Genomic DNA, 19,585 nt, shown 5'->3' on the forward strand with positions numbered 1-19,585 from the left:
AAGTCCCGCTGGAACCTGGAAAACCTCAGTACTCTCATATGTCCAATGCATTTCTATTCATGCAATGCATACATTGCTCACAGGTGCCTGGGACTCTAAATTCCACATCTTAATTATCCTAGTCTTAATATTGCTGATTTGCCTCTTGCAAATCATGACAAGATAGACCATATTTCAACAACAATTTCCTTTAAGAACGAAACTCTCTTTATTTGCATTTCTAATGCTCAGTAAGAGCCTGATGACTTTCAGACACCTCTGGGATGAGAATGATTTCAGTCTCACAAATGCAGCATTTGGGAGAAGGCCTGGGAACACACAGGGGAGCAGATCTGCCATGAGGTCAGGGCCTGATCTAGCCTGTGACACTCTGCACGCTGGAGCCCAGCTTCCAGCAACCTTCCACAGTGGCAGGAGGCTGGAAGTGGTCCCAGTGGTGCACAGCGAGACACTACAGAGTCAATCACATCACTGAGGCAAACAGGATTTCACAGCCTCCTGATTTTCTGGCTGCTACAAACCTTAGGGAGCAAATTGGGGCAGCAACCAACTTAGGAGTCTGTAAGTAGAAGTAAGGTTTGGAAGAAGGCAATTCTTAGTTCCCCAGTGACTTTTTATGTCCCTTCTTGGCATCTTTAGGATGAGCAGGAGCATCAGGCTGTGCCTTGTACTTTTCATTATGCCAAAATTTGTCTGTACCTCTGCACCACCTTGCTTCTAAGAGCATCAGCTCCAGACTTGTTTGAAAACAAGGCAGCAGCACTATCAGCAAGCACTGTTATCCCTCTGCAATAAATCCTTTTTTCTTTTTTTTTTTTTTTGTCCCAGCCAGGAACAAGCATGTGGCCACTTTATTTTTTTATTTAATTTCTGTGATATCATAAACTCTCATCTTTCACACATCAAAGCCGCACAACAATGCGCATTGTGTATTCCGAGGCCTTTTTAACAATCATTTTCATGACTCGGGACAGTCTGACATAATTTACAATGGCTCTATTTTAAGCCTGCAGAGGAAACTGAATTGAATGTATCCCATCCTGCACTCTTGGTTCCCATGAACTGCAATCACGTCCTCTAACTTCCACTCACACCGGGGCCCACGCTAACCTTCCTGCTCCTCCAAATCCCTGCCCTTGAGAAACTCCACCGCTTGTTGTCATCTCCTGACTGTTTACCTCTTCAGCAGCCTGCTCCATATCTCACCAACAATGCTGCTATTGTTCCCGGGCCTGATCCTGCCCCATCCACCCGTTTTTCCCCTGTTCTCATCCCACTCTGACATCCCCGGGACAATTCGTGGGGTAAACGGCGCAGGATTGGGCCCAAACACAGGAAATTCGCAGTGTGGTAATTCAGGAAGGAGGTTTGTTTCTGTGTATCAGTTACTGTTCCTGCTGGGAATCTTCATTCACAAGGAAAGGCAAGAAAGAAGGGAGAGAAAATCAAAAATCGAGTGAAAAATAGACAGGAAAAAAAATGGAAGAGAAAGAAATAAGAGAGACAAGAAAGATGAGAAAAGATTATTCTAGTTTCTTGAAAATGCTTTGTTTTCTCTTGTTAAGTAGTTTTTGTCCCTTTAAAAATAATTTATTTGCCTATTTAACATAGATATATTTTTATTTAATATAGAATTATTCATCATCCATTTTTGCTCTGATTTTTCTGCAATTTTCTCCTATTTTTAACTTAATTTCAGGCATAAGATTTCTGTTCCACACTCCAGGGTACAGAATCAGGCCCCTTACCTTCACTGTTGAGGCTTTACACAGTAATTTCCCCCAGCTCCCACCACATTGATTACAGAAACCAAAATTAAATTGACCCAAATGGTGACTCCAGTGTTGCATCCATAGGTTCACACAAGCTGGATATTATGAATTTACTCCTCTCCCATGTCTAAAGCAGGATAGACCATATGCATTTTTCCAGCAAAAGAAATATCCAAAATGCATGCATTTCTAATGATTAAGCAATTGTAGAATTAAAAAAAAATAATGTTTTATGAACTTTTGATCTTCTACCAGGTTGTATTGAGGTCCTGCTTCTTATTCACATGGCTTTATTAAAGATAAGGCTTTGATCAGGCTGGAGTGGCAAAGAACTGAAAAGAGGACTATTTGCACAGATAAGGTCTTCCTAAAATTGAGAAAGTTCTCCCTTAAAGAACAGTAGTACATTATTAAACTATTATTCTCCATTAATATGGAGAATAAAGTCAATAGAATCCAGAAATACTCTACTCTGGAGAAAAGCAAAAATATGCACTTAAAGTTTTAAGATATCCTTAAAGGCTGTTAAGAGAGAAGCAAATTAGTAATTTGACTAAATGCATTTTATCTCAGTTTTTAAACTAAACTCAATCGATAATGGCAATACCATTAAGATACATAAATATTTATTATTATAATCTCAGCAAACAATTAACAGCTGTACCAACAATTCACCTTTTCGAGCATTGAAGTTATTTAAAACTACTTAATGAGGTGCTGCTTGCTCAAGGTGCCTCTTGCATTCAAGAGGCATTCTATTTAATTTTTAGGGCTGGCAAAGAAGTTTTGTGCCCAGGTGGCAGCCCTTGCTCCCTGCAGTACTGTTCCTCTTGGGGACTGTCACCTGAAGCCCAGGTGCGCCACAGGATCAGTGACAGGCACACCCAATGCCATGGGCACTCTGGAGGAGACTCTGTGTCTAAACTGACTGTGACACCTCCATGGATATTCCCAAGGACTCCTCAGACAAATTTGTGTTATTGGATCTACCTTCCTTTTCATCACATGACTCAGACTTTGGTAGATGGGGGGTGGTTATCAACTTTAATTGTTTCCATGTATGAAAGCAACAGAAGCTGGGTTTGATTTCTGCTGTTGCACCTTACTGCACCCTTTAAATCTCACTGCCATACTTTTTAAGCAACTAACTTGTAAGAGAAGCTCCCCTCCTTGCAGCTTTTACTGCTCTACAGGCCCCAAATTTAACACAAACCCCCCAAAATTGCAAAAAATTAATCCCGTGCCTACGCATTCTGTACAGTGATTGTCTCTGAACCCCAAATTAGCCAGCAGTTAAGTTTGCATATTTTCTGCTTATTAAAAAAATTACTGTAAGTACTATTTAGAATACATTCAGCCCATTGTGGCATGTGGTTTCTATTTGGGGAGGCTGGAGATTCTGTGAAGGCAGTGAGTAATTACCTTCGTGTTGGTGAGTTTTCACTCAGGCTTGGGCAGCACACTCTAATGAGAGACAGTTGCCATAAACAGACTGGTACGAGTAAATCATGGTGTGTGGCCTTCTGGTGGAAAGCAGATATCTGCTCTAGGTGACCCTACCTCACTCTCACAGCTCAGCAAAGCCGACCAAACATGTGGTCTCCAAACCTTTTAGTTCTGCAATTACATGGCTGTTATCCATAGGTTGCTCCATGGGGTTTCATCCCTCACATCACATGTGAAGAACACCAGTTGTTGTTTTGATTTATCAGGAAAAACAGCAACAAAAAAGCATTTAAGAGATTACTTCATTCATTCAGAGGAGTTCCACTTAGAGACTTCTGCGTAGGACATTGCAATAGGTCTACCTGAGGAGTCCCTACCTAATCAGAAGTTAGTTTCCTAATTAAGTTTAATCATTTAATCTGCAACCAGCTTTAAAAAATATTAGTGATATTTAACATTGGATCTATTATACATTTTCTCATTGAAAGAGTCCAAACCAAAAGTATTACTAATCCAATGGCAGGTTACAGATTTTGCATAAATGAGTTGTTTAATACTCCTCCTCTTGAGGAAATATATTAGCTTGTGGCCAATGCTCTTCACAGGTGTGGTGCAGATATTTCGGTAAATTATTGAGAGCAGCAAAAGATTGAAAGGTTTAGCAGACGGGTAGGGGAGATGGTCAAGGTACATTTCAAGTCACAGCAGGTGCCTGAAAAGGCTGTGGTGGAGACTAGCACTACCAACAATATTTTAAAATATTTTCTGCCTCTGCTTCCCTGGTAAAAAGGAGGGAAAGCAACCTGCACCCTTGCCAAGCAGGGTCTGACTCAGCAGCAAATGCAACCTGTGAGGTGCTGAGGATCCCACTTAAGCCCAGTACAGAGCCAGGCTCACATCCAAGGCCAGCTTTATTGCTGGAGAAGCTGTCAGTGAAGATCTAACAGCCCAGTTCAGTCCTTAAACTCGGGCATGCAGAGGACCCTCAAGGAAGGTGGCAAGGTGAATCTCACTGCCTCTGAGATTTGTTTTCCAAATCCATCAAAAGTCATGGCATCTGCTGCGGAGACTCTGCAGCCCAAAATCTGCTCCTAAAGCAGGAGGAGAGCAATGAGACTGCAGCCACCAAGCCTGCCATGGCTAAATCCAACTCCTCACTTTGCATCTGCGCCTGGAAAAACATCCCCGGGACAACAGGTACATTCATACAGCACACAGTCTGTCTGAAAAGGAAAATCACATGAAAACAACTCCTTGCATTGGACCACAAATTTCCCAGGACTCATTCGGTAACTCCCAGCCCTTGTGACACGGGTGGGGAACTCAAAGGGAGCAGAACACAACCTGCTGCTTCCAGACTGCGCTGCTTTACGGCAATGCAACAACACTTAATCAAAGACGTTTAGTTGGAGACTTACATATAAAAGGTTTGACACTGCTGTGGATGTGTTTATGCTGTTTGAGGCCTGAAGAAGTGGCAAAGGTTTTGCCACACTCTGGACAAGCGTGAGCACGAGCCCCCACATGCTGGGAACGAATGTGCCTCTGAAGGTTGCTGGGGTCCGTGAAAACCTGCTAGGAAATGAGTACTGATTAACCAAGAAACTTGACTGTGGAAGAAGCCAGACATCACAAGAGCCCTTTAAAATTCAAACCTTGGAGCTATTTTTGGGAGTATTCTAAGGTTAAAACCCTTGCTAATGACAGCAATGGGAGCTGTGCCTGCAGGAAGGGGCCTCAGTTTCCCAGGATCACCCAAATATTGTGTGGGTCTGTTCACCCCTTTGCAGCAGAAACATTTGACTTTGCTGTTAGAAATTGCACATTTGAGGTCACGGATTTCATGGGAAATGAGTGAAAATGTGGCTGCTTGAAACCTCTAAGTGTTACTGCAATAGAAATTGTTTATACTGATACCTGAGTGTGTGACAACAAGTAATCCTGCACACAACTCGGAGCTAGAAACCAGGGCTTGGGTACATCTTGTAAGTGTCTGCTCAATATGAAATTCCCATTATTGCAGCCAATCAACCTAAAACCAATTAAGTCCTCATGCAAAAGGGCCAAGCTTTGGAAATCTGATAAAAAGCAAACGCAGAGTACCACATACTATACAGATAATCCCCATAGCAAGCCCAGTGTGGGAAGTGATGGAGATGCTTTAGAGATGGGAGTTGTACTCACTGCAGCTGGGGTGCATTGCTATTGCTTATTTTTGATTTATATTGCAGCAGTGTCCTGACATTTCTGGTCCCAGCAGCTGGCACACAGCCTAGGGAATCCTCTGCCCTGTGTTTCCCTGGGGGTTCTTGCCCCTTATTGACCCTCTTATACCCCGCCAAACTTTTCAAGGAGCCAAGCTCTGAGCTCAAGAATGCTCAGCATCCTGCATCAGTGCCCATTTCAGATTGCACAGCCATTTCCAAATCAAAACAGAAAGAAAAAGAACATATTTTTAGAGTAGAAATGAAAACCCTTGAGAAACCATCTGGAGCAGGACAGAAGCCCTATGTCCTCCTGCATCCCAGGCTGGGGCACCCCCACTTCCAGGCTCCCCTGCATCCAGCAGCACGAGAAGTGCCAGGCAGCCTAAAAATTCACTGTACCTTGGCACAGTTCTCACACTCGTAGTGCTTGCCGCTGTCGTGTGACATTTGGTGACGTATCAAGTTGGACTTCCAGTTGAAAGCTTTGGGGCACTGGTCACACTTGTACTCCCTCTCCTCACTGTGTGACAGCATGTGCTTCTCCAGGCTGTGGAAACAGGAACAGGGCTCGGTGAGATGGGGGTTTATAGGGAGAGGAGAGAGCAGAGCACATAGTTACAGCCAAAAGAAAGAAAATTAAAAAGCCCCAAAGGCCCAGTCCTGACAGAAATAAGTCCTGTGAGTTCCAGGCTCACCCCAGCCAGGAGGCAGAACCTCCTTCTCCCCACCAGAATAACACATCCTCTCATGTTTTGCCAGGCCACTTGCAAATGCTCCAGGAGATGCTGCTGCCATCGCTCCCCAAGGAGATTATTTCATACACCTCTCACTATTTCACTCTGGTAATTCTTCCCTGCAGTCTGAATTATTTCTGCCTTATGACTTTCCCTCTAAACACACCTTGGATGCCACCACCTGCTATAAATCCACTCCTTTGATGGGAGTCAATTTTTCTTACAGCAGGAATAGATGAGGAATAACTCCTCTGGAGTAGGACAGGATGAGTTTAAGAAGCCTCTAGATAAGGTACACCACAACTGAAGCTATTATTGATGATTATTATTAACTGTGTGCAATTGTGTGGTTGTTTAGTCATTAATTTCTTAGTGGTTTATTCAGTCTATTATTAGGATATTCAATGTCCACCTAAATTCTGTTGCACATCTTTAAATTAAATTTTGTCTCTGAATTTTTACCATTCATTTGTAGCAAATATGTATTTTTAAACAGCTGTATGGCTTGTTCACATACAGAGTCATAGCTCACACCACTGCTTGAGGGAAGGTCACTACATAATGCAAGAGTGGATTCACAGAAAACCCACTGGAAAGTGGGAATTTTAGCCTGGGATGCTCAAACTGTTTTCACATGAAGTTCCCACTGATCTCTGCTGAATCAGTGACCAAGCCTGCTGGGGTTACAGCCTTGTTTGGGTTGTGTAGCCCAAAGCTTGTTTGGGTTGTGTAGCAACCTCCATTCTCAGCCACGGGCAATGGAAATGCTTTCACACTGCAGATGCTCTTACTTCTACCCCTCTTCTTCTTTTGATGGGGGGAAAAATAATTCTGGCTTCTCCTCCTAATACTTTTATAACAATTGACTTTCCATCATGTAAACAAATTTGCCACGAGCCCCAGAGAGATTTTTGTCCCTGGCTGTGGCACCTGAACTCTGTGACCGGCCATCAGCACTGGGCGCTCCTGGACCCAACACCCCCATCTTCCTGCCCAGCTATTTCTCCATCTAACTACTCACACCCTCAAGCACAGCTCATTTGGGCCCTTTGCTTTATGTAATCTGGATATAGCACACTTTGGCCCTTTCTTGCAGTGAACTGTCTGCATGGTGTATGAGCCTTTCAATAATTCAGCAGTTCAGAGAACGGCTGCATTCACTCTCATTTTTCACTCTTTCTCACAGTACTGCCCATCTATTTATGATGACTCCTTCTTTGTTTTCTGCAGTTTCTCTTCAATATTTAATATTTTAAGCTAAATTTACATTTCCTCAATGATTCCCATATGTTAGATATCGTCCTCTCACTTGCAGGGAGAAAAGAACTTTAACACTGAGTAACTCCCAACATGCAAAAACCTCACAGGCCAGAGTCCTGTCCCACCCAGGCAATTCTTCTGACTTGATCTGCCTCCATCAGCCCCTTCAAATTAATCCCTCGGACTGAAAATCAGACACATGGAACACACACTGCCCAACACCAGTCAATGAACAAGAATCTGCCCCATTCAGTCACGTTTTAAGCACCCTCTCCTACCTTTGTAAGTCTGGGAAGACTTGGTCACACTCTTTACACTCCTGGATCTCGTGCACATCCTGAAGGTCATTCTCGTTCTCGAGCTTCTTCTGGAAGTCCTCCTCCACCATGGAGAAGGCGGAGTGAGGGGTGCTGCAGGGGAACTTCTGGTGGTCCAGCAGCTCAGCCTTGGACTCGAAGAGCTGGTCACAGTCCTCGCAGCGGTACTGGCGCTCCTCTGCAACACACCGGGGTGGGGACAGGGACACCACTTCAGCTTTCACCCATCCTTAGCCACCACCCCACCAGAAGCTGGATGATGGTGTGGTTAATGGATTGCTCCTCAATAAAATAAAGAGAAGAACCTCAAAAGAAAGAAGGATTCCTAAGAATGCTTTATAATGTTAAAACAGCCTGGGTGACATCCACCAGGAGTCCCTAACCCTGGCTTAGGACAAAAGTTTAAATGCCAAGGACAAGTGTTTAAATACCATCCTAAATGGAATTATACAGGGTCTAACACGGATATCCAGCAGAGGCTGCCAGTCTCTGCATTTCTCAACGAAAGGGACTGACTCAGACACAAACACCAGCATCTAAATAAGCCAAAGGGGTGTTTAGAGCTTTTAAAAGCTTCTTCATTTTCATCACAGTCCTGCAGCACCCAGCCCTGTTCAAAGTAAGCCAGAGATGCATGAAGTTAAATTCTTTGCTTTAAATTCCAAAAATTTGGTCATAATTTCTTGCTGGAAAGTGTAGACTATCAGCAAAGTGTTACCTTGGAGTGAGTACTGCATTCTCTTAACTAGTAATTCCTGCAAAAGAATAGATTAGCTGAAGAAAATCCCAAAAAAACCCCAAACTTGGAGAAGAGCATCCCACAATGGCTTTTTTTTCTGCTGTGTATTTGAGTGTTGGTCCACACAAGGAGCCAGACACCCTGGTTTGGTTCCAGATATAAATGCCCCAAGGCTCTGAGTCAGAAAGGCACTGGCTGGAATCCCCAGTGAATGTCCTTGGTTGCTACTTGACAGTTGGGCTGATCCAGAGAAAGTGTCATGGGGCTCTGTTCCTGGCTGTCCACGAGCAACACTTTGGCTCAGTCTGCTTCTAAATTAGCCCTGTGGGACATGATCCTGCATGTGACTGCAGAGATTCCCTCTGGTCTCATTTATACAATAGCTACTTGACCATGGGGACCAGGCAAGGAGAAGTGTGTGCTGGACAGGGGGACACCCTCAGCAATAACTAAACAAAGTTACCACTGGGGGGAAAAACCCAACCACAAAACCAAATGGGAATGAATGCATAACCCCCACTTTTTTCTTAAGAGAACAAGAATGTACAAGCAGTTACAAGAAAGTGGAGGCCTTGATAATTCCTGCCCTGTGCATCGTCCCCGAATTCCTGAAAATGTATAAAATGTCTCTCTGGGCATAAACTGCAACATGCTGGGCATTAAGGAGATATCCCACACCCAGGTCCCACTGGTATCACAGCTAAAGGAGATTTTGGAGATTGGGGGACAAATCTGAGCAACAACTCAGGAGTTTCAGACAAAGAATCTGCGTGTGGGATGAGTAAAGGACAAGTGTGAGGAGTAAGAATGGCTGAGATATCCTCGCAAGTGACAGCAACATTGACAACCTCAGATTTCCTCTTTTCAAGGTCACAGTTCTTTGGCTAAATGACAAAAAATAACCTATAATCAGGGTCCTGCTCCTGTAGGAGCAGCACAGTCTTCAGATAAGGACAGGGACTGTTGCTCTTCTTTTGCAACCCCACCAAAAACATCAAGTTTCAATCAGGAACAGAAAGGCAGAAGATGGACAAATGCAACCACAGTCCAGCTCTGAAGCTGGAAGCCATCCCAGATTCCAACAGAAGAAAAAGTCTTCCTAAATTCTGGGTTAATTTCAGGGATACTTTCTGTCAGATGAAACAGTAAGAAGAGGCTAACCGTGGATGTCCGGAGCCATTGTTTCATGTGAATAATCTTCACTCTTCATGAACAGTAAGAGCTCCTCTCCTGGTTCAATATCTGCCACCACTCTGTAGAATATCTGGGGAGAAAAAATAGGAAGAAAAAGGAAGGTAAGAACCACAACAGGCAAAGAAACATCAACCCCTGCTGCTGAGTGTGGCAGACCTTGCGGCCAGAGCCTGCCCACTCATGATGACCATGGCAAGTCTGCTCCTTCCAGCTCAAAAGTCGTTGTGTTTTGGGCTCTGTGAGGATAAAAAGGACTGCTTTCAACAGCCTCTGCTGCAAAATGAGCTGTGTGATGACTGCAGACATCACCAGCAACTTGTCTGCTGAGTTTTACCAAACCAAAGTACAGAGCAGCCATAAAACACATCCCTGAGTGATCCTGGTAAGGGAAGGAACTCCTGTTGCGCTGGGGAAAAGTACTAAAGTAACTTTAATGCTTTTACTCAATTATCTCAGACGTCTTTTCCAACCTTGATGTTTCTGTAATTCTAAAGCAGAGATGAGGAGATGCTGGTTAAGCCATAGCCATCCAGCCCCCTGTTCCAACCATCGACACAGTTCAAAAAGCTGTGAGGAGAGAAGCCTGTAAGACCCAGTGCACCTGGCTATTCCTTAGCTTCAAACGGAAACCAAGGGAAAAATCAGTCCTGGATGAAGAAACATCATGAGCAGCCAAAGCTGCTGGTGGTGGCCCTGGCTGGTGACACCTTGGCCCGTCATCCAGGTGATGCTGGGCTGTGGGAAGGAGCCCTTTGGGGTGGTAGGAGGCTGTGGGGAGGGCAAAGGGGACACCCTCCCTTGGGTCCATGCACCAGAGCAAGCACACGCCAGCGCCACCAGACTCTGCCGAAAGGAGATTCCCAAAATCCATCTGGCTGCTTTCTGTCTCAGCAGGAAATGTGAAGAGCACTAAAAAGCTCCATGAAGCAGCTCAAATAAATATTAGTAACTTCCTCGGGCCTTGTTAAACAAAACCACATGACAGCTATGCTTCCTACGCTAAAAAAATGATGCCTTTGCTTTTTCTCAGTATTTTTAAAGGGTTTGCTCCGAAACTCTTAACTCTCATTTCCGTGCATGGGGAGAGAGGCAGCAAATCACCTCCAGTGATCAAAGTCACACAGGTGAGTTTGTCACGGGTAGGGACAGGTGTCTGGAGGTCCGTGGGTACCTTCCCTGCCGGGTCACACGAGGACTGTCACCCAGGGTGGTGCTCTCCCTGCCCAGGCACACCGGAGCATCATCGCCCACCGGCAGCCAGCACATACCCGTGTCCTCCAGGAGGTGGCCGTACAGCCTAATCCTTTCTGCCTGCACAAGCCGTGCCCACTAAACGGGCTAAACACCCAAAAATATCGAATTCGGATGTATTTACTCAGATTTGGAGGGTTTTTTCCTGTAGTTTGTCCCAAAAGCCGCTCCGGAGAACGGCGCAGGGAGTGGCAGTGGAGGCTGCTCATCCCACACCCCAGGGCTCACCCCTCACCAGGTGACAGAAGTGCTGGCAAAACACGAGGTACCAGTGCCACAACCCCCTGCTTGTGGCCAATTTCCCCCATAAAAACCAGGACAAGGAGTTTATGGGCAGTGTGATCCACCCTCCCTCCTCATCCACACCACCCTCACCGAACCACCAGCCTGGGCTGCTTGGGCTTCCCATTTGTATCTCTGGTCCAGGGGATTTCAAACTCCACAGAGTATTTTGGAGGCCAGGAGAGCCTGGCAGTGTCCTGTGAGTATCCCTTCATGCAGCCAGGCAAGTATCTGGTACCACAACCCTCTGTGGATCCAATCCAATGTCAGTGCCAAAGGATACAGAGCTTCAGCGTGCTGGGGCTGCACTGAGGCAACACAGCTCATCCCATCAAAGGCCAAACCACATTTAAATGGAGCCAGCTTTTACCTCCTGCAAATAAACCCGGTGACAGTGCCACATCCAGCGAATATTTGCTGCAAGCAATGCTTGGTTTTCCCTTTGTTACAATGGATGTGTTGAAAAGTGGATTTTTAATTCCAGAAGTGTAATGGCCTCTGCACATCTGAAAGGTAAGCTGCAGTCAGATCTGTGGAAGACAGGCCCGGTTGCTGGCTGGTTTGGGGTGAAAATAATGTGTGGAATAATGATTTGTGCACACTGACTGAAGAGATTTCTGGAGACCTCCATTGGCAGGACACAGAAGGAGCAGCACACAGCCAGGACACAGCAGGACTTCCACCATCCCAGAGGGACTGTGCCAAAGCTTCTGCCCTGCCCAGGACTTGCTGCTTCTCCCAGGTTTTGTTTCCCAGTCAGGTAAACACCGCTGTTCTTCCTGGGTTGGTTTTGCACACCAAGGAGCGAACAAAAACCACAGAGGAGCGTTCTCCTGTATTTTCCATGTCCCACCAAAAGTGTCTGGACAGACCTTTTCACCTCTCACCACGGAGGGAGGCACATGGATGGGGCATAAAGAGGCTCTTGTTCACAGGGGCTGTGCTGGGGAGCATCGCTGCTCTTGGGGCAGCCCAGGATGATGCAGCATCTTTCCTGCAGCTGAGGGGCACAGCCCCGAGCAGGGGCAGACTCTGCAGCCAGCTGTCTTGTCTGCACTGGTATTTAAAAATCAAAAAATGACCCAGCTACCTATCAGAAACTGCCTGGCCAGCCTCTCTGTCCCTCAGCAGAGAAACAAGACGAGTGTTCCAAAAATTTCCATTTTTTAAGTTGAGTAATGTTTCTTTATTTTGCTTATTATTATCTCAGACCTAACATTCTCCAAAACAAAGACCGAGTGACAGATTTACAGCTCTGCCATTTTCACATCATCAGAGTATTAATCTTAATTATTATTAAAAATAATTTTAAAATTTTCTGTATATACAGAAAAATTTACCTGCACTAACCCTTTATACATAAATTTGCACTGCAGTGAAAATCTAAAATAAAACATATTGAAGTTTAAACCAAAACGGTCATGCAGGTAAAGTTATTCTGATTTTAAAAGCTGTCCTTATTACTTCACATGAATAGCTTTTTATTTTCTCACTCTTCCCACCTATAAACTCCTGGAATTACCCTATCTAGGAAAAAGTGAGAAGCGAACTGTTGAAATGAACCACATTGCCTGAATTTTGAGGCAGCAGCAGATGACCAAGGGAAGGCAGGGAGAGGGGAAATCCCGCAGCCCCCAGATGGGGAACCTCACAAATTCCCCCCAGCTCCTCAGGCACCCCTTGGGCTGCCTGTGTCTTGCAAGAACAGCACCTCTACCACGGGCAGTATTTTTGTATTAGGAAATGCCATCATAAAATAAGTGGATTTTTCAATTGCAAAGCTTGAAGATTTCTGGCACACGGTCCTGAGTTTACTGTAATTAATGAAAGGTTTCAATTTTCTATCTATCTGGCTATCATTTCTCCAGCTGATTGATCCTGCTCCATTAACCAACTTTTTTGGGTTAATCTGCACTGGGGTCTGCTTGAGAACAAGTATAGGAAGAGCTTCTGCACAGAAGAGGAACAACCAGAGGAGAGGGGGAAAAAAAAAAATAAAAGCAAAGTCCAGATGCTCATTTCACATGCCCTGGGATCAACGGTGTGTGACTACAGTTTATGTAGGAAGAGCAAAATCGGATTCAGGTCTGGAAACACTTTCAAAGTTCAGGGGGTCTGAGGTGGGGAGAAGTTGGGGGAGGCCTGGCTCATCAGTGCTCTGTGCCTGCCCACACCCACGCTGCAGGTCAGAGATCTGTGCTACCGAGCAGAAATAAAAGCTCCCAAACTGCAAAGCCATAAAGGGAAAGGGGAGGGGGGAAGAAAAAAAAAAGGAACACACACAATTCGCTTTTAAATGGATGAATAAGGCCTCATTGTTATGAATCCCAGTTTACTTTTCCTGGTCAGGCACTTGAAATTTTATTTATGCTTAATAGACTGCATTTGGCATGTGTAAAGATGACAGAAGCGTGAATTATGAACGACCTTCGACCTATTCAGGAAGTTGTAATAATTGAAATAATAGCGAAACGCGCTCCCCGTGAGCTCGGCTGGGGCCACGCGCAGCCGCTGAGCCCCTGTGCTTTGAAGCACCCCAGCCATCCCCCTGCCCCTGCCAGCCCCACACTGCCCTGCCTGGACCCCCCTCTGCTCCCAACAGCATCCCCCAGAACCAGGAGGGGTTAACTGAAGTTAAGGTTTAGGGGGGGAAAGCAGCAACTCAGCCACTGAGCGTGAGAGAAGGCAGGAAGTGCCACGCACACGTTTGTGGTGCCCCAAAGAGGAGCTGTGTTCTGGTGCATCCGACTAAACACTTTATTCCTGCCTACAGCTCTGGAGAACATTGCACGTGCTCCAGAGCTGCCGGGGAAATTCAGATGTTAGGGCAGGCCAGAGATGCTGCTCCAAGTGGATGCAGTCTGCCGTTTAACCCCCAGGCCACGTGCTGAACTCACAGCTCCCACCACAGGCGAGGCACCCAGGGATCCTGTCCTGCACTGTGCAAACAGGAGCACCCAGCTCGGGATGGTGGGATGGAACAGAAGACCCCAAAAGTGGATTGCTCCCTGGTGAGACCCACCAGCACTCACTGGACCACATTCCATGGGCTCACCCACCCAAGCAAGGCAGCCCCATCTCCCAGCTCCCGTGGGGAATGTGCCCCAAGAGGCAGCGTGCATGCTGCCAACTGGCATCCACCCCCACAGGCCTTCAGAGCAAGAGTGGCATTTGCTTGAAAAGTAAAACAAATTAAATGTCCAAATCTACTAATGAGCATTACATCTAAGGAGCTTCATCAAAATCAGGAATTACACCCGCCAGATAAATGACAAGGGGACACAACTTCACAACAAGCCATAATTAAAGAGTTTGAAGGAAAAAACAAGAAAGAAAAAGGTCCAAATAGAATAGCTTCAATTTTAGCTCCAGTGATGAACAACTTGTGCAGCTGGAGAGCTGTGTGATGAAACCCGAGCCAGGTTCTTCTTGCTATACTCAGGCAAATGATAAATTGAAACAAACTGGAGTTTTTTCAAGGGCCAAGGTAGAGGAGTCCTGCCTGAGAGCTGTACTGGGCCCAAAGAAAACTTCAGCAAAAATCCAGAGGCGAAAGTCAGCAAGTCTCTGCATGCAAGGGGCTGTGGGGGCACAAGTGGGAGCCCAGGGGGAGAAAGGACCCTCCCAGGACCCTCCCCTTCCCCCTGCAGACCAGGCAGGGGAGCACCACAGTGCCTCAGCACCAGGGCTGTGAATCCTTTCCTTCTTTGTTTCCAAAATGCCCCAAAATCTCTGTGCAGGATGGACTGGAGGAAGGATGCTCCAGGAATCCCCATTCTTCCACCTTCCTGCTCCCCAAGATAAGAAGGTAACTGCAGGATACCTCTCTGCAGGGCACCCTTTTTTGGCATCTTGGGGGGCTGCAGGCCACCTCCCTCCCCAATACCACTCAGGTCTTCTTCCATTGTCAGTGAATTTCAGCTTCTGTGAAAGCCTTGGTTCCTCCAAGCTGCTCTGGTCCTGCACAACCTCTTCCTTAGGCATCCTATCCACTGACAGCAGCCTCCAACTTCTGTCACCCAGCTGTTCTACTGAGCTGATCTAACCAATCTGTTGCCCTCTAACACCCATGAACGTGCATTATGAGCCACACCAATATCAAGCAAGGTGCAGTCTTGTCCTGGCTCTGTGGTTGCACATAATTCTCTACGTTTTAACGAGCAGATGAGTAGGACTTGACAGCCCTCATCACAGAAAATCCCTTATCACTTTTATGAAACATGAATCAGCAAGAAAAACCTCATCACTTTGCAGAAGTGGCAACAACAAGTTGCTAGGTTTGGTTCTAAACAGTTTACTTTAGGTCACATCAGGACAGTCCAATGTTGAGAGCGGTAACACCACCAGTGCATCAAATTCCAGATAACACAGGCAGTCATAAAGCCCAGGCAGGAATTTCACCCACAGCCTCAGCTCTAACTGCAGCAAGTGGAAAATCACCACCGAGCAGCTCTTCATTCCACCAGCTCCAAGCTAAAACATCCCTGCTCCACTAGAGACAGATTTTTAGTGGGAGTTGGATTAAGCTTTATTTGCTTAATAACCAGCAACTCATAGGAAGAATCATGGCAGAACAGAGCCTTGTATGAGCTCAGTGTGTGCGTGCCCTCCTGACCCACAACAGCCAAAACCTTAATTTCACTCTCTGACAACAAAGCCTCAAAACTATTCCTTAAATACACAACTTTTGCAGGTGGCTGTGCAAGGAGCCCCTGCCCGCCACGGACAGGGTGCCGCGGCCGTAAAACCTGAAACATGAAGCTGTGCCTGCAGATTAGAAAAGTTTGTAAAACGTGTAAGGTGGGATCAGATCTGGTGGAACCTACAGCAGTAGGTTCACTCCTGTAAGTTTATATTACTGACATCGGGCATGTTGTTAAGAGTGTGATACTACTGGTTTTGCTCCCTTTGCAGTGGCACGTACTTGAGTATAAGGCAAGGAAACAAAACACACACACAAAAACCCACTAAAAACCTATTTCAGCACGCACAGCAATCTAAAACCTCAGTAAAGTGATCTTGAGTCACTGAGTTTTCTGTGGATAAACCAAAGCTACTCTTCAGGAGCTGCTTTGTTGGGGGGAAAGGGACCTGGAAGTCCAGGGCAGTTTCACAGCACTATGTGTCTGTATCACTGTCAGAACTCTGCAAGCAATAAGCAAGATAAAAACGATATTCTGGGGTTTTAACTGCAACAGCTACCAACAATCTTTCTAAAAATAAAAAAGTAAAAAAAAACAATTTCGTAGTTTGAAGGTGACCGTGATCTCAGCCTGGAATGTGTGACAGACGCTGCCATGCCACTGCTTGATTTGCAACTGCACTTCCATTAACGTATATCTTTAAAAATAATGCTTTTGCTGGGCTGACAGCACTGCCAGAAAGCCTAACAGAGCCAATCATTCTGAAGTCATTAGAAAGTTGAACTAATAGATATTTAACGATAACAGAGAGGAGTCATCCAAGTTAGCAGAAACTGCTCTAGAATCCTAAACTGACTCTGAGCTGAAAAAGCACATTCCAGGGCAAGAACAGTGACAAGGCTCTCTGCAGCTCTGCACACACTGTAGTCTTGTTGGGGAAAAGAAAAAAACTGAGTGCCCAGTTTGTGGAATTTCATTATTGATATACACCTAAAATTACATATGTTCAGGTTAGATTGGGTGTGACAGGAGATAATAGTAAGACAGCAAAAAGAAATCCTAGATCGACCTCATTTGAGATTTTAAAAAAAATAAGTACAAAAATGCAGCTTTTAAGCCCTACTCCAGCTGCAATCAAATGAAACATGAGTTGCATCCAGCGTGCATGTTTTGACTGCATCCCACCATTATCAAGCTGTTCATCTCAGCAAAGCTCATTTATACAGTCATAAGAAAGAGCCCAGGCCTTTTGTAAAGTTGATCCTAAGTGATGAAACCTAACCCCAGCCGTGAGTCAGGGGGTGGGGTGGTATGTCTCTGAAAAAACCCTAAGAGAGAAAATGACAAAAAAATGTTTTTCTTTCCCTCTTTTTGTTAAATACAGCAGGTAGAACACAGCAGAGAGACCAGATTACACACCACCCTGAGTTCATCTCAATCCTGCCTCGAGCAGTCTGGGAACCATACCTATCAGTCAAGCTTGAATTTAGTAATATAAACTTGTGGGCAGCATGAGGCTGGGAGCACTGGAAGGATCTTCCACCTTCTCAGGTACAGCCCAATGTTTGCTTGTGAATTTTACAGATGAGTTGAAGCAATTAGAGGTGAACAATTACTGCTGATCGAGTGTCAGTGGGTCGGGAGCGAGCGCAGACTGGGGATGCTCTCTGTGCAACCAGGGCTGCTGAGCTGCTTTGTGTCCCTGGGGGAGGCAGCAAGAACTGGGGGGTCCCCCCTTGCCTGCATCCAGCACTGGCTGTGGCTCCAGCTGAGCTGGGGTCCCCTCTACCAGCTGGGCTGCATCATTGTCTCTGCCCTCCAGCTCTAGCCACAACCACTGACACACATACCTAGCTTCACCTTATTTTTATTTCCCCTTTGTATTCCCTTCTTTTACTCTTTTTCCCCCTTTTATTTTCCAGGAGCTACCAAGGCTGAGTGACCCCAGGCAGCCCCACACAGTCTATATGTGCACACTCAGCCCTGACTTGCATTTGTCACTCCTTGTACACGCACACGTTTGGCCATGTAACGTCCATTTCCCAGTTTGCCTCCCCATTATATTTTATATTACCTCTGGTGAGCTTGTGCCAGAAGAAAGCAGAAGGAGGAGCTGTTAGAAAGAGTTTCTTGCTTTAAGATTCGAGAGCACATTTTTAGCATTAACTTTTTAGGCTCTGGTCATAAAACGTTGGAGTACGCGGACGATTTTGTGGGTAAGTGTGCAGCGTTTCCAGAGGGCCAAATGAACAACAATCTCCTGCTGACAGCACCCAGATCACAACAAGCTACTTGAAAGACAACCAAATCTTAATTTGCAAATCTCAGCAACAAAACGCTATAAAAATATGGAATTATGAACAGCACGATACTGTGCAAAATAAATAACAAGTCTCCAGTGAATGAAGGGAATTATTGGCAGCAGTACAGCCACCATTACCAAATGTCAGAAATGTAAACACTAAAAAAAAGAGAAAGTTAAAAGCGCCATAACTTTCCTTCCAAAACCGTCAAAGCGCGGGTGCACGCTCAGAGGGAGATGCTGATGGCTCAGCCTCGCCTGCACTCTCAGCTGCAGATCCCCAGCACCAACCCAAAGACAGTGAGTTGCTTGACCAGTGCATGTGATTTCTTCTGATCTTTCCTCCCTACACCAGCTCCTGCTCAATGTAAAATACTTGAATTCGCTATTTCAATTAATCTACATAGTTTCCTTTTCCTATCACTGCTCTCTCTGCATGGAGAGAATTTATCGTTTTTCAGCACAAAGCATATTTCAGCTTGGAAAACGTAACTTGCTTTTACTAATAACCTTTATGGTTTCTTTAGTTAAACCAGCTGCTGTATAGAAAAGAAATTATCTCTCGGTCCGCTGGCTCGTTCCATGCTACATGTGCTCAGGGCTGAACTGTAAAAGTTGGAAATGAAAAAGATCTTCTCTCATAGTTTCTGAGAAAGTTATTTAACCCAGTTTTAATCAGCTATCTCACATGAGTGAAATACGTAGCACTGGGCTGGAAATAGCAGGCTCCCTCACATTCATTTCCTATACGTATGGAATTTGATTAGAAAGAATGATTTCTAATTGAAGCTTTGTGTCTGGTTGTGATTCTTCTTTCAATACTGTCAAGGCAATTAAATCAGCTAAAGATAATCTTTAACATTCACCTGATGCAGTTAATTAAGTGGTGAAAAATGAAACACTGATTAAATGAATCGAATTCTATGTTGCAGGTAGCGAAGTTTAAATTGGAAACAAGAAATCACAATCAGCTGTTGCTTTGCTGTTTTAGGTATTTTACTTTAAAGAAGCAGAGCTTCCTCAGCCTAACTTCGCCCATTAAAATATTTCATAATGGCCTGTGTTATCTGCAGAAAAAAGCAAACCCTGATTTAGGAAACACCTAATAACTCATCAGCATAATTGAAAACAAAATGCTTTACTGCATTCTTCCTCTGCCTATCCCAGCCTTTTTTCCAACACACAAGGATAAATAATGTTTCAGCCCAACAAAGAGTGGATTTAAGTGCAATAAATGAAAAGAAAAAGAAAACCACCGAAGACCCTGATTCAGCACGTAAGTACCAGGAGTTCCAGCAAAGTGTATGGGAAGGCACAATAATATCCATGCATGTGTGCATTCAAATTCAAATCCCCACACATGCAAGTACACTGGTAACATTACCACTTTTGTGTCCTCCCCTCTTTCCATTAAATTCATGTTACAGCATCCAACCAA

General features: G+C 45.1%; 1 protein-coding gene across 5 annotated transcripts in view; it reads right to left on the reverse strand.

Moving 5' to 3' along the window:
- Positions 1-19,585, reverse strand: part of MECOM (MDS1 and EVI1 complex locus) — a 324,959-nt gene that overhangs the window by 26,156 nt on the left and 279,218 nt on the right. For 3 of the 5 annotated variants that reach the window (XM_030954871.1, XM_030954869.1, XM_030954873.1), the window contains 4 exons: positions 9,637-9,739; positions 7,698-7,914; positions 5,825-5,972; positions 4,637-4,793 (listed from right to left, as the gene is read on the reverse strand). In XM_030954871.1, coding sequence (XP_030810731.1) covers positions 4,637-4,793; positions 5,825-5,972; positions 7,698-7,914; positions 9,637-9,739 — 625 coding nt within the window. The remainder of the gene's footprint in view (positions 1-4,636; positions 4,794-5,824; positions 5,973-7,697; positions 7,915-9,636; positions 9,740-19,585) is intronic. The other 2 variants (XM_030954872.1, XM_030954870.1) reach the window with 1 other exon arrangement.

Source organism: Camarhynchus parvulus, chromosome 9 (genome assembly GCF_901933205.1).
Source record: "Camarhynchus parvulus chromosome 9, STF_HiC, whole genome shotgun sequence".
Lineage (NCBI taxonomy): Eukaryota > Metazoa > Chordata > Aves > Passeriformes > Thraupidae > Camarhynchus > Camarhynchus parvulus.